Genomic DNA, 15,574 nt, shown 5'->3' with positions numbered 1-15,574 from the left:
TGGCATAAACACTGAATGCAAATTGGGCAAGAATTATGCTTAAATCTTTGGATAGCTTATCCTCCTGGAGGCAAAGAGTTCATAGTGACTTCACTGTCTGTGATATGGAGCCAAGCTTGTAAAAAAAAATCATGGATACAGCTTGTGTTTAGTGAGGAGAGAACCTTACCATGAGCTTGGGTTCAAACAACGTGCTCAGCCAAACCTTGACTTAGCTCAGTGCAGCACAGGAGTTAAAAGCACCAGGAGGAGCAAAGCAGCTGCAAGCTCCTCTCGAGGTGCCTGCCAAAATTTGGCTTACCATGTCATGCAGACCAGACCCTAGAAACAACTGGATACTACTGCAGCCCTTGTATTTCCTTTTCATGTTGAAAATTCACTATAATTTACCTAAAAATGTATTGTATTTGTATTCATAGAATGCAGAAGTTTCGGTTTTTGAAGTGAACATTCGCTTTGTTGGTGGGCTGCTTTCAGCATACTACCTTTCTGGAGAAGAGGTAAGATCATTTATGGTCTTCAATAGTAGCTCTAAATCTATAATACTGATTAACAGGTTAAAGCCCAAAGTTTGGCTTAACAGTCCGGAAGTTAGCCAACAATACACCAGGGACTGGCTAATTGGAGAAATGCTGCCAGCACATAAGTCTAGTGCGCAAAAGCTTGCACCACCTCCTCATACACTACCAGGCCAGGTTCAAAGCCCTTAACAACTTGGGTCTGGGATGCCTCAAAAATGGGAAGACCTAATCACTGAGCTCTTCAAGAGAGTCATAGAATCATAGAGTTGGAAGGGACTCAAGGGTTATCTAGTCCAACCCCTCAATGCAGGAACTTCAGCTAAAGCATCCATGACAGATGGCCATCCAACCTCTGCTTAAAAACCTCCAAGGAAGGAGAGTCCATCATCTCTTGTGGGAGTTTGTGCCACTCCCAGACCCAAAGTTCCTGTAAACTACCCGTATTTTCCGCCCTATAGGGCGCACCGGCCCATAGGGCGCACTTATTGGGGGGGAATAAAGGGGGGATTTATTCCCCCCCCCCCCGAGCCCCAAAGAGCAAAGAAACCATGACAGCGAGTGGGATGGATCCCACTAGCTGTCCTGGATTCGTTTTTAGCCTCAGGGCTGGGGGTCCGGGAGCAATGGCGAGGTTGCACAACCTCGCCATCGCTTCCGGAGCTTGTGGGGCTGGGGAAGCCCAAGCTTCCCCCAACCCCAGCCCCCAGAACGGGTCCGGGAGCGATGGCGAGGTTGCACTCAATCTCGCCATCGTTCCCAGAGCTTGCCGGGCTGGGGCGAGGGAAGCCCGAGCTTCCCCCGACCCCAGCCCCCAGAACAGGCTGCTATCCGCAAGCCTTGGGAGCCCAGCAGGAACTCCCGCGGGCTCTCCAGGCTTGCAGATATCTTCCCGAAGCCCGGGGCGTACCCCACTGTGCTCCCCGGGTTTCGGGCTGCAGGCTGCTGTCCGCAATTCTTGAGAGCCTGGCGGGAACTCCCGCCGGGCTCCCAAGGCTTGCGGATAGCTTCCTGAAGCCTGGAGAGTGAGAGGGGTCAGTGTGCACCGACCCCTCTCGCTCTCCAGGCTTCAGCGAAAGCCTGCATTCGCCCCATAGGACACACACACATTTCCCCTTCATTTTTGGAGGGGAAAAGGTGCGTCCTATAGGGCAAAAAATACGGTACATACTCCAAATGAGGAGTTCATCCCCCATAACTTTGAGATTCTAGAAAGGTGGATGTCCCCTTTTTCTTTCTTACATACACAGCAGTTGAAAAGACAAAAATGGGAATTCTTTTGCTTTTCTTTGAGAAGTCTTGGGATATTGTTCTTAGGGTGCCTGTACTTAAGTGTAGGGTTGCAGCAGGGCAGGGAGACAGTGTGAGCTTGCGCTGTATCATTCTGCCTAAAATCAGCACAACTATTTTTCCCTGACGGCAGGATTCAGCTTATGAGTCCCGTCAGCAGAGACCTTGTACAAGGTCTTCTGTTTGCATAATGGGGCTTCTCCCTGGTCAACTCGCCACACTGCTCCCCACCTCCAAAATTTGCTCGGTGGGGACTTGGAAGAACCAATGGAACAGCACACAATAGAAGGAGAGAGGAAATATTCCCATGCAGCAAATGTGGTGTTCAGTTTCTCTGAATTTCCTTCTTGATGCTGTGCTGTAGACTCCATCTTACTTGTGGTAACACTTTCACCAACTTTACACCATCAGGCAACTTTGTCTGATAGCCTCCGCTTTACATCCACAGTTTTCTGGTCCCACAGCAAACTTTGCTTATGTTCCATACATTACACCATTTTGTGGTTATCAGTATTATATCCATATTTTATTAGGATCTCTGAGATTGTGAAGTAATTTGACTTGTCCTAAATGTAATTTGGCTTCTAAGAATGGAGACCTTTTCATGTGTCTCCCTGAAAGAATAAATTACTTCAACTACTTAATAGATAAAACAGTAGGAAAATGACATTACAATTAACTTTTAACACCTGCATACCAAATTGGATTGCTACTTAAAAGATGCAACAGTTCAGAGCATTGAATTTGGACATTATTTATTTAAGGTAAATACCTGCTTATTGAAACTGAAGAAAATGCTAGGGGTGTGTATAAACCACAAGATTCGGTTTGGACCCCACTTCATTGGTTTGGAAAAGAGCAATATTTGATCCCTTCTAAGTGGATAAATCCTGCCAAATTTCAGAAGGATAGCTGTAGCAGTTCTGCAACACAGCCTTTGCAGATTTCACATTGTGGTAACCAGGCTATCGGGTTGGGTCTATGGCCCCACCTAGGGGTTGAAAGGCAGGACAACATATTGGGATGTAGATCACTCCCAATATACCTTTGACGAAAGCTGTACACATCTTCTCTGGCTCCTGTTACTGATTTCTCCTCAGGTGTTTCCTCTGTCTCTTTAAAGCTTATTTTTTCTAATTATTCTTTATGTGAGTGGTATGTGGCATGATGTGTTTTCCAGAGTGTTTTTGTCTGTTTGGTTGGTATGATTGAGGGTTGGTTGTTGTTTTTTCCTCCTCAGCTTTGTCTTTTACCAGTCACCATTTTGTTTGGTTTCCCAACTTTACTCCTGTCCACCATCTTTACTGCTGGCTTGTTACTTTCCTTTCTTGACCGCTTTTCCTTTGCCTGGCGTGTGTGTGAATCCCTATTGTGTGTTCCCTTTCCCCCTTCCCTTCTGTCTTCTACTGCTTTGGGAGAAGAGATTGAAGTGATTTGCCAGACTTTGCGTCTGATCCCACTTTGGGGCATCCCCATCGCCTGGGTATTCACTCATATAGCCTGTTGGATTAACCACACCTATATTCTTGGTGTGTGCGTTACACCTGAGCTGGCGGGCACTTTACTGTAGGGCAACAATTTTATTATGAAGATGTTGTACATTGTAGAGGTTTCCCTAGGAAAGTAACTTGCAAAATTTCAGGACATTGAGTGCCGTGGCTAGGGAGTTATGATGAATGAAAGAAACAGCTTCAGGCTTGTGTTGTGTTCAGTTGGCACCAAAAGTCACAGAAACTAAGCACAAAGCTGATTTGATAGGAGTGGATATTTTTGGCATGTGGCACAAAGGCAGAAGGGCTTTAATGTTCAGTGTTTTCCAAGCAGTCACCACTGGCAGAGCACAAAGAATTGACAAAGCACAGAAGAGACAAAAACTAGGTGATGTATGCAGCATCCCGTCTGCCAAAGCACTGTGATTGGAGAGCCCTGGTAAAATGATGTCCTCTGATTAAAAGCTAGACTGTCTGTCACAAAAGACATCTCCCTCTCCCAGCTCTGGCATTTTTCTTCTATGACAAACTAGAGGAGAAATGTTTGGAGACTCAGTTTGCTGTGATTAAACATCTGAATTCCCATAGTGCTTTGTAGAGATCCACTTCAGACAAACCTTTTTGAAGTGGCTCTGCTTTGGTTCTTGATTCAGGATTTGTCAATCATTTGTGCAGTCCTAGATAATTCAATTTTTGTGACACTGAACCTGCATTTTTATTTCGTTGGAATAAATGTTTTTCTGTTTGTCATGAATTGACCTTAGTGTTGGAATTCTAGCCCGGTCAGAGGTATGTGCCTATCTGCAGGCACCGGCTGAATTCCTTTGACCTCCCTCCGGCGACTCCCGGCAGGAAAAAACACGCGAGGTCCGTTCCGGCGATTTTCCTCAGGCTGTGAGAAAAACACACCAACTGCTTCTCCTCCTCCCTGCATATCCCCAGGGAGGGGAATCAGACACAGACAGAAATGTAACTACATGCTTTTATTCCTGTCTTTAGCAGCCATACAGTAAAAGATGTCTGCTCTCTTCAACAAACAGAGAGAAACTCCTAACTCCACCCATGTACATCCTGTACACATCATATGACACACACTGAGCTCACTTCCTGTGCTCAATAAGAAAAATGGACTGCCCCTTCGTTACCATGGCAACAGTCCCATACTTCCTGTTTGGCTTTCCAGACACAAGCAGCTGACTGAGCTGCTAGAGCCTTTGCTTGCTGCTGCATTGCTGCTTTAGAATAACACTTAGATCAGCTAAAGATTGCAGTCCCTGATGTTCTAAAGCCAACAAAATAAGTATTGACCAGTTAGATGTAAAGTTTTCTTCTGCTAAGAGATTAAAGGTTGATCAGGCAAAAGATTGTGTATGTAACCAAGTAGGAAAACTTACAGGGCACTTCGTGGAACTTTCAGTGTCTCCTCCAGACTAAGGTTCTTTTCAAGTAATATGTAGATAAGAATTTTATTTAGAGTGGAGCGAAACAATATAAACTTAAAGCTTTTGCAGATGACCTTGTCTTGACATTGCAAGAGCCAGAATCTAGCACAAAAAGAGTGTTACAATTGATTCAGGACTTTGGTCGGGTGGCGGGTTTCAAACTAAATAAACAGAAAACTAAGGTGTTGGGGAAAAACTTGACAGATACAGAGTTGGAACGGTTTCAGAGAGAAACAGAATTAAATTTGGTAAAAAGGGTGAAGTACCTAGGGGTAAATATAACAGCAAAAAATTTATGTCTCTTTAAGGATAACTATGATAAATGTTGGTCTGAAATTAAGAGAGACTTGGACAGCTGGACAAATTTGAAGCTCTCTTTGTTAGGCCGAATTGCTGCTATCAAGATGAATGTATTGCCAAAGATGTTGTTTTTGTTTCAAACATTGCAGATTGTAGACAAAACGGAGTGTTTCCGGAAGTGGCAGAGAGATATTTCTAAATTTGTCTGGCAGGGCAAAAAGCCCAGAATTAAGTTCAAGATACTAACTGATGCGAAAGAAAGAGGGGGCTTTGCCCTGCCAGGCTTAAGGCTGTACTATGAAGCCGCAGCTTTCTGCTGGCTAAAAGACTGGCTACTTCTAGAAGACACTGATGTCTTAGATCTGGAAGGTTTTAACAATGCATTTGGTTGGCATGCATACTTATGGTATGATAAAGTTAAGATCAATAAGGCCTTTAAGAATCATATCGTCAGGAAAGCAGTGTTTAACGTCTGGACAAAATACAAAGACCTATTGGAAAATAAAACTCCAAGATGGCTATCACCTCTGGAGGCCAAGGCCCGAAAAAGACCCAATATGGAGGCCAAATGGCCGAAATATTGGGAAATAATAGAGAAAGAGGGTAATAATTGGAAATTGCAGAGTTTGGAAAAAATGAAAGACAAAGTGCGAGACTGGTTACACTACGCTCAGATCCAAGAAATTTTTAAAAATGACAAAAAGTTAGGATTCCAGGTGGAGAAATCGAAGCTGGAAACAGAATTGTTAGAACCTAAGACTAAAGTACTCTCAAGAATGTATAACTTGCTGTTGAAATGGAATACACAAGATGAAATGGTTAAGTCGGCCATGATAAAGTGGGCACAGGATATTGGGCATAATATTATGTTTGAGGATTGGGAAAGGTTGTGGACCACGGGGATGAACTTCACGGCATGTAATGCTCTGAAGGAAAATGTAATGAAAATGATATATAGGTGGTACATGACCCCAGTTAAACTTGCCAAAATATGCCATGTGCCAGACAATAAGTGTTGGAAATGTAAGGAAAATGAAGGAACATTCTTTCACCTCTGGTGGACTTGTCCCAGGGTGAAGGCCTTCTGGGAAATGATATATAATGAGCTGAAAAAGGTATTTAAGTATACCTTCCTTAAGAAACCAGAGGCCTTCCTCTTGGGCATTGTCGGCCAGATGGTGCCAAAGAAGGATCGAACATTCTTTTTGTACGCAACAGCAGCAGCAAGGATACTTATTGCTAAGAAGTGGAAAACCCAAGATCTACCCACGCTGGAAGAATGGCAGATGCAGCTGATGGACTATATGCAACTGGCAGAGATGACTGGCAGAATTCGAGACCTGGGAGAAGAGAGGGTTGAAGAAGATTGGAGGAAATTTAAGACTTATTTACAAAAATATTGTGATTTGGTGGAAAGTTAAGTAGGATGTTTGATCATAAATAATTGGCCACCACAAAATCGGATTGGAATGGGATGTAAAGCGAGACTAAGAGAAACAAATTTTCAGAGGACTATATTTAAATAAGCGGTTATAAAATTTGCAAACTAGATGATAAATTGCATGGAAAAAATTTATGATGATGAAAATGGCGGTGGGAGATGTGAGGAAGTCCAAAGAAGTTATGAAACTCTGTTGAGATAAAAGTAAGGTTGTTTATTGTCTTTGTACTCCATTCTGTAAAAAACCCTAATAAAAAATTTTATTAAAAAAAGAATTTTATTTAGAGCAATGACTTTCATGTGCATTGAGTTATCTGCAAACTCTGGGCCCTGTCTACATTTTTCATTTTTCTTCTCTGTGTTTTTACAGGGAATTTTAGTTACATTTAAAAAAAATCTTTCCTTAGGTTTATAATCCGTTTGTGTCATTCAGATAGGTAAGGCGTCTGTTAGCAGAATGGGGAAGGAAGCAGTTTTCAGCTATTCCCCCTTTCATCAACCTCTCTCTAAATTTACTCCAGATCGTCCTCCCAGTCCTTCAGAGCAGATTTAGGGAGGCATGGCGGACTGCAGAGAGAGAGGGAGTAGCTGAAAAGTGCTTCCTTCCCCATTCTGCTAACAGAAGTTTTACTGTTAGCTGAATTAAACTTTGGGTTTTTGCTCCTCTTCTCATAAGATAACAAAACCTAATTAGCAAATTGCAATAGTTATTTTTTGGTAATGCGAGCAAAATCTGGACATATGAAGTGTTTTCTGTTCCTAACTCTGCTTTGTGCCAATGTAATTCATCGTTCTCCTTTCATCTTTAAGTGCTGGTGAACAGAGGCATAGATTAGAGACAACGGATTCAAGTGGGTGAACTGTCAGATCCACTCAGTTTAGTTACCAGCATTCTTGAAAAAACTACCTGTGCACATGAATGAAATTGGCAAGTCTTGTCTAGAACCAGTACCCTGATGTGGTGATAGACTGCCACTTGTCTATTGGATGGGTTTGAAGGATGGCCACTAGAGCACATGCAAATAAATGTGTGAATCATTGGTGGTAAATCACATTAGCTTAATTTAGTTTGATTTTATGTTGTATGCCTCCCACAGATCACTATGTGAAGGGTGGGTTTATAAATCGGGAACTAAATAATAAAATGCAGGATTGTCTGAATGAAGAATAGAGTTGTATGTTGTACATAATTTTTATGGCTTGATGAAAAGAGGAAGTGTGAAATTATTTTTTCTTTGTTGGAGTTATGGATTTTTAATGTTCAATTTTTATTCTATTTTGGTTTTCATATATGTAATCTATTCTGGGATCTACAATGGGTGTACAAGCAGAGCAATTTCAGAGGTTTTCCAGGACCCTTTTCAAAAATGTTCAGCTTTCACTTAAAAATTAGAACAAAGCTTTTAACTCGCTTTGTTATGGGAAAGTGTCCATGAAGTATTCCAAATCCTACTTACCATGTGTTGGAGAATGGCTAATGTGACTCTGACCTGGGAGAGTTCCACAGCTCCAGGTGAATTAGATTTTATTATTTCTTGATTTGTCTGACTATTGCTGATTTTGATTTTACAGGTATTTCGGAAGAAAGCAGTAGAACTAGGAGAGAAACTGCTTCCAGCGTTTAACACGCCAACAGGAATTCCTTGGGCATTGTTAAATATCAAAAGGTAAAAACAAGGAATAGCTTCTGTTTGCCCTTTATTTATTGGGATGGACAATCAGGCGACAATTTTCTGTATTATCTTACCTTTTAGGCTCCTGGCTTGTGTGAATACATAACACGAGATGACACATAATTGCTCTCTCATTTTCCTCATTTGTTGCAATTTGCAGACATTCTGCAAACTGAAACAACTTTTGTGGTCTGAAACAACTTTTGTGAATAGAAGTCCAGTCTTCTCAAAGTCTACTCTGAATATTTGTAAGGAGGTAGTGAAGCATATGCCTGAATTTCACATTGAGACTTTCTAAAATTGGTGTAACTTAATTATTTCAATTCCTTTCTTAATTTACTTCAACTGGCAAATGGTAAATTAATTAACTAACTAGTGTATGTTTTTTTTATGCACACCCATGCTCTTATGTTGGTCATCTTTTTATTCTATCATACAATAGCAAATTGTGCATGAGAGTCAGCTTGATGCAAGGACAGTGCAAATATTTACTCTTCTTTTTATTGCAATTTTTAAATCAATATATACTAATTGCACCCTCCTTCTCAAAGTGTGTGACATGGCGAAAATAGACAGACTTGAGGGAACTCAAGGCTTGTTGAACTAACAGGTTTATTTTTACTTACTGTATTAAAAAAAACCCTTCAGACGATAACACAAACCACTCAATGAGGAGTGAGCATGCTCAGAGGGCACAAAATGGTGACTGACTGAGGGGTGGAGGGTAGAATTCAAAACAGGAAGGGGAATTGAATGGCTTATGCTGAAAAGGAAATCACTGGCAGGAATACTGAATGGGAACACACTACACACTGTGACTTTGTTAGGGATCACACTTATATTCAGTCTGTTTTCAGGTTTCTTTGCTACTTGGAAGGGTTGTACAAACTGTTGACAGTAGAAGTCAGTAGGACTATGTTACTGACCTGTCTTCCCAATGCCAACAGCTATGTTGAATGAATTGCCTTTTAATCTATTTGACTTCCTTGCTGCTTTGGAGTGGTTCTGGTACTGAATCTCCCTATTATACAAGATGCTGTTGTGGGGGAATTTAGATCTAACAGATTTCTTTTTCAGAGATAATTTGCTATCATCACATGGCTCATAGAATAACAGACTCATATTCATGGTTCTCTGATTTAGTGTTCAGCTTGCTTTTGCTTTAGGGAACTGCTTTAAGGCTGGCTCTCACTGTTACATATAATCTTATAGCTTTCTTCTATTTTATTCCCCCCGCTATGTGTGAAACTCCAGGAAAAATGATTAATCAAACCCTTAGCACATAAAGCATTGGGAAACTTGTATTGTTTGCCTTTATTAATCAGTGCTACATAAGTGTATTCTGAAAGATGATAAAAAGTATGTTTGAGATTTACAGGAGCTGGAATGTACTTCCTAAAGAGGAACTAAGCTATAAACTCAATACCTAAAGAAGTATGTACGTACTTAAAATGCACTGGGATCTGGATTTTTCAATAATTAAATTGCCTTCGTGTACCTTCTTCTTGAATGGAATGACTATTGTGCTAATCTAGGAAAACACTGACTATTCATATTTAAAAGCAGCATTTTTTTGTCCAACATGTTTATTCATTCATATATAAACAGATGCATTACACACAAAACAGTAAGCTAAGGATGACTATAAAGATCTAAATCAGCCATCTGTACATCTGAGGTGGTTGGGTTCACACCACAGTAAAAGACCAAACCACTTACGGCTTTTTACTGAGCAAGTGTATGAGAAAGATGGGAAAAGGCTATGCTTTGCTCCTCCTATCTTTCTCAAACACATGCACATTTCCGCAGGGGTGTAGCATAGGTTGCTGGTGCCCTGGGCGGGGCAAGTGTTGTGCCCCCTAGTGGACTGGGCAGCAGTGAGTCCCTTCGCTGGCCAGCATCCAATCAAGGGAATCTCTCCTTGCAAACTAGCCCCAACCTGAGAGCAGAGATAAGGCAGAGAAACATGAAGCCAGGAGCTTCACTGTGTAACCTCATCCTCCTGTCCCTGCAGCAAGGTGCTCTGGGCAATGCACATGGCTCTGGCATTGCTTTCTTCATCCCTCCCTCTTGGCCATCCCAGGGCGGAGCATGCACAAGTGTCCCTTTGCTAGCCATGAGTAAAAGGAGGTGCTGCCGCAGCCCTGTAGGCCTAGCTTGTGCAAGGTTTGCCTCCCCACAGCTCTGGCCTTGATGAGGGAGCTGGTGGTGGTGGTGCCTGATTGCACCCCCTCAGAAATTTGTGCCCAGGGCTACACCCTTCCTTTCCCCCGCCCCCCACTGCACTACTGCATTTCCTCATTCATGCATGGGACAAAGATTGGATGTTCTTATTTACTGAGTTCAGTGGAACTTACGTGAGGTAAATGCGCATTTAATTGCAACCTAAATGTATGTGTAGGGCAAGAAATAACTTATAGTTTCTGTTGATTCCTGCAGATTTGCCTACAAATGCAGGTGAAATATTCAAATAAAGCCATGTTGGAGAAACTCCTTAACTATTCTTTTCCATTCAGTTGTTTCACCAAAGTAGCTAATTGTTTATGAAATGTATGTAAATACAGTATTATTTATTTTTTTAAATGCATATTTCTGCTACTGGCTGAAATTACCCATGCCTGCCCCATATTTGCCGTGCTTCGTACACCTTGGCTCCAACTGAAACTCTTCAGCATCACTCTTGCTGTAATTTGTTACAAAAAAATCCCTGAATTTAAGCCCACATACTTTGAAAGCATAAATACCTGAAGAATTTTAATGAGTGCCCCTCTGGCAGGAAGAAAGTGCAGATCTTTGTTTCTGTCCCTCTGGTATTTTCATCTCTTTGACAGTTGAGTTTGCTATCTTTATTTCAACCTATGCATAAAAAATAGTTATTAGTTTCTTGAACTTATCTCATGGTGATGAAAGTAAAATAAATCCCAGACATGAAGTGCTGCACATTTTTCTTCGGGTTTCCAAGTAGACACTGAGCGGTGTTGATGTATCTCCATTTTGTTGAGAGAGAATAATAAATCATAAGCAGCTATGAAAATATACATAGCTAAAAGTTCAGTCCCATGCATATTTTACCTACCTGTCCCACTGCATTCAGTGGGTCATAGTCTTAGGAAACATGCACAGACTAAATCTCTTGCTACCGGTTCTTCTACTGTAATTTATATTTATTTAGATAAGATTTTTAAAAACACTTATACACATAATTTAAGATGGTTTACAACAAATAGATCAGATTCACATTAAAGCCCCAGTAAAGGCAAAATGCTTTCAAGAACAGCTGAAAAGAAACAGGAAGCAGAGATAAAACTGTCTCTTCAGATAGTCCATCAGCAAAAGCCAGCTGAAAGAAAAGCATCTTCACAAACCCATGGAAAACAAGAGAATGAACAACCTAGGCTTCAGCAGACAACATGTTACACAATGTGGGGGCTGCCCACTGAGAAGGCCTTGCTATCTTTAGAGTAAAATAAGTCTCCCTGATGGATGGGAGTCTCTCCCATAGCTTAGCAACACGCAGGCGAAGACATTCCATCAGATATCTTAAGCCAGAGCCATTTGGGGTTTTAAAAACCATCTCTGATATTTTGACTTGTACATGAAAATAAATATGTAACCAGTACAGTTGTCACAGGATAGGTGTAGCCTGATCCAGGGGTGAGCTCCCACAAACATTCTTGCTGCTCCGTTCTGGACTGGTTGCAGCTTCTTGCAGTCTGCAAAGGTACCCCCATGTAGAGTCAATTGCCACAGCCAGGTCTGATTTACTTTCGTGCAAGGATGTACATGATAATATAAGCATACTGAGAATATTTGTTTTGTTGCAAAATAGGGTCTTGGCCAGGATCATTTTTATACCAAGTTTTGCCCAAAGCCTCAAAAACTGAATTCCATTTTGTTCAGCTGACTCTTGAAAGAGGTTGCCTTATTTCTTTCATCAGAAATTTCAAAGTAATCATGTATTGAACTTGTGGACCTAGAAATCCTTGGTGCTTTCTAATTTGGAAGTTCTTATTGTTAACTACAATGTAAAATAAGTAACAGAAGATTCACACAGAAAGCTTTTTAATGTAATATTTGGTTTCTATTTCACTGGAAGGTCAATGCTTTGTTTAACAGCCCATGCTTTGTATCAGGTATAGCATGAAGTATAATATCCTAGTTTAAAGTTTTGAAAAGAGACTCCATTTTTATGCAACTTTCTATTTTGAAAGTAAACTACATGGACTTTTTTGCCATAATGGTTTTAGACACCTTTGAAGAAAAGAAATACAGGTTTTGCACCAGTTGTAGTCACGTCAAGAGTTCACTCATGTGGATAACTGATTCATGACCATAACCAGCCTGAGATGACAGACTAGTAAGTTCCATGCAAGAGCTGGAAGAGACTACCAAGGATGGATGCTGGTTCAGTTTTCATCACATAAAGCTGGCCAAGTGTGACAAGGAGTCAACGTCCATTGGGCATAAGCACCTTTGAACTAATTTGGGCTTATTTCATAGGATTGAGGCTGTTAGACAAGTTCACTCAAGGAAGCATGTGACAGTAATGTATGGTACTCTGGAAGAAAGAGAAGATCTGCTTGGGAAGGGCTAGTATCTCTAAGCCTTCTCCTTCATGGTCTGTGTATAACGAGCTTATTGCTAAATTGGGCATCCTCTCAACTTGCAATAGTACCAAAGCAGTGCAGATAGATTAAATGTGCTAATATTGAAAAGGAACTGAATAATACATTTTATTTTGGCTCCATCCTATAGTTACAAATAGCTAAATTAGGTGAACAGCACTCTTTGGAGGGTATTCAGGTTCACATAAAAATGATTTGGTAATGCAGCTCTTCTAAGTATTGTGAACTAGGCATACTCCAAAGCAAGTGCTGCTCTGACTGCTTAACAGCATTAACAGGAAATAAAAGCAATGTACATGTGAACATTGAAGAGATGCAAATGTGATTAAATAAGAGGCTACATAGCAGGGGCTTTTTATTGCATTTAGCATTTAGTATTCAGGGCTTTTATTTTTCTTGTCAAGCTACTACATAGTGCATGATGTTGTAACTGTTTTATTTCTCAATCTCACATCCCTTTTTTTTCCTTTTTAGTGGCATTGGTCGCAACTGGCCTTGGGCTTCAGGAGGAAGCAGTATTTTGGCAGAATTTGGAACTCTGCATTTGGAATTTATGCATCTAAGCCACTTATCTGGAAATCCAGTGTTTGCTGAAAAGGTCAGTTAAGAGTTTTTGCCAGTAGTTGCATCACACTTTTGGAAGTGTGACAATTGCCAGTTGTCGGTAATATCTCCATTTTTGTTCTTTGGATCCTCTAAACTTATTTTCAGAGTACAAATGATTTGGTTTCCAGCACTTCTTTCAAATGTTTTATGAAAGTAGGATGATAGAAGTGTGCACATTTTAAGTATCTTAGAGGTTGACCTTGTACTGCAAACAAGGGAGAGAAAGTGTGTGTGGATTTTCTGTGCATTAGGTTTTTTTGTATCCAGCTTATTAGTAGTTTCACAGGTAGTAATCATCCCTAAAGAATGTTGTGCTTGCCTGCTATGGCACAACAGTCTGTTTTAGGTGCTGATTCAAAAGAAATGTTTTCCAACTAACTTGAGTGTGGGATTAAAAACATAGGGCTTATTAGTATATTTCACCCCATCAGAGGAAGCCCTGTGTAGCTGCTTTTGCAGTAAGGCCTCCCCTTGTGTGCACCCATGAAATTGGCTCTGAAGTGGTTGGGTGATCCCCTAGAGTAGCACATGGGGGGATGGACACCCTTCCGCCTGGCAAGCTGATATAGTTGCTCAGATGAAACATTTGTAATAGCCCAACATGAAACACAACCCATAATTGCCCCCAATACATTCTGTATTACAAACATATGCTTCATTTGTATATAATGATAAGCAGTTAACAAATTAGCCTATTCGTCCAGCCCAGGCTCTTCCACTTCTCTGCTCTCTTAGTAGATCAGGGAAACAAACCACACATGGCTGCTTTGTCCAAAGGAGCACTCCTGCTTTGCCTCTCTCTCTCCAAACCACAATCTGCAACTAAGAACAAACCTTGCCTTTGGGTTTAGAGAGTGAAACAAACAGCTGGTTTGAATATAATGCTAAGCCAACCAGTTTGTGGTTTGTTTCCTTGCTCAGCTCAAGGAGCAGCAAAACAGGATTGCTAGGACAGCAAGCAGCTTGTGCACAGGTTATTTGCATTTTTTAACTATAGTTACTGAATACCCAAGTTCAAATGCAGCCATAGGTTCTCAGACATATATTGAGGAGTTACGGAACCAGATTACTTTTCAGCTAATGTTCAACACTAATCTAGCAAGAAGTCATTAATTAGCTACACGAAATAGCTCTGGACGATGTCCATCCCAGTATGGGCTGTGTGTGAGAGTGGGACAGGGGGAGAGTGCAAGCCAGTATAAAATGATGGCTTGATTCCTAACAACTCATCTCCAAATGGAAAGGTTGCTTCTGTTTATATAGGCAACTGGAATCTTGCAGAAGGTCTGGTTGAAGTATGTGCGGGGCAGCATTTTTGTTAATCTCCTCTTCCCATTTTGTTGCTTCTCGTGATTTTCAAGCAGATTTTCAAGGGGCTGCAGTGGGAAGGAAAGATTGGCAAAAAGCATTTCCTCTTTCCTCCTTCCTTTTCACTGTGGAATGTGTTCCAAAAGCAAAACTCTGCTCATGAGACTGTCAGCAGAAGTCTAGTTAGAATATAATCCAGTACTCTTGAAAGAGTTGCTTCCCTTAAGTTTGAATAGTCATACATTTCTTTTCTTTTTGCAAAGAATAAATTCTTTATGTAAAATACACCAAAAAATGTGCATATGAAACACCATGATTGTTTTTGTTATTTGACATAGGTTATGAACATAAGAAAAGTTTTAAAACGATTGGATAAGCCAGAAGGTCTTTATCCTAATTACCTAAATCCGAGTAGTGGTCAATGGGGTCAACGTAAGTATATCATTTTCACTGGTGGTATGCACACATTTCAGTTATTTTGTTTAAAGACAAAACATTTAAAAGACTTTTTAAAAAGCTACTTGAACTATACTGTCAATGTGGCTTTTCTTTGTCCCTTCATTACTTGTGTTTGTTTATAAAATGTGCACTAAATATACTCTGAACCAAAATAATTATGATAGTTTTGTTTTCATGAAATAGAAATGCCTTTTCTTAATTTATAAGTGGTTATAGCAAAGTTGTTCTGTTCATGCAAGCACAATGAATCTCCCCTCCCTCTCCCATCTCCTCTGGAAGGATTTGGGAACACTCAGAAAAGAATGGGGAGGGTGCATGGGGGAGAAGAGGGAGGGGAAATTATCTTGCGCAGGTGGGACTCATTTTGTGAATGGGACAATTCCTTTGGACACAGTTCATTACAAATGCAGCAGTCATCTTGA

General features: G+C 40.8%; 1 protein-coding gene across 1 annotated transcript in view; it reads left to right on the top strand.

Annotated features, from left to right (window-relative positions):
- The window catches only part of MAN1A1 (mannosidase alpha class 1A member 1), a gene marked incomplete at its 5' end in the record, with an annotated part of 57,868 nt that overhangs the window by 24,554 nt on the left and 17,740 nt on the right, over positions 1-15,574 (top strand). The window contains 4 exons of the mRNA XM_083731275.1: positions 420-500; positions 8,054-8,148; positions 13,254-13,377; positions 15,032-15,125. Of these exons, the coding sequence (XP_083587401.1) occupies positions 420-500; positions 8,054-8,148; positions 13,254-13,377; positions 15,032-15,125 (394 nt within the window). The remainder of the gene's footprint in view (positions 1-419; positions 501-8,053; positions 8,149-13,253; positions 13,378-15,031; positions 15,126-15,574) is intronic.

This window comes from Podarcis gaigeae (genome assembly GCF_964106915.1).
Source record: "Podarcis gaigeae genome assembly, chromosome: 3".
Classification (NCBI taxonomy): Eukaryota; Metazoa; Chordata; class Lepidosauria; order Squamata; family Lacertidae; genus Podarcis; species Podarcis gaigeae.
Note: the sequence above shows the minus strand (reverse complement) of the source record. Positions and strands in the feature narration are given on the sequence as shown.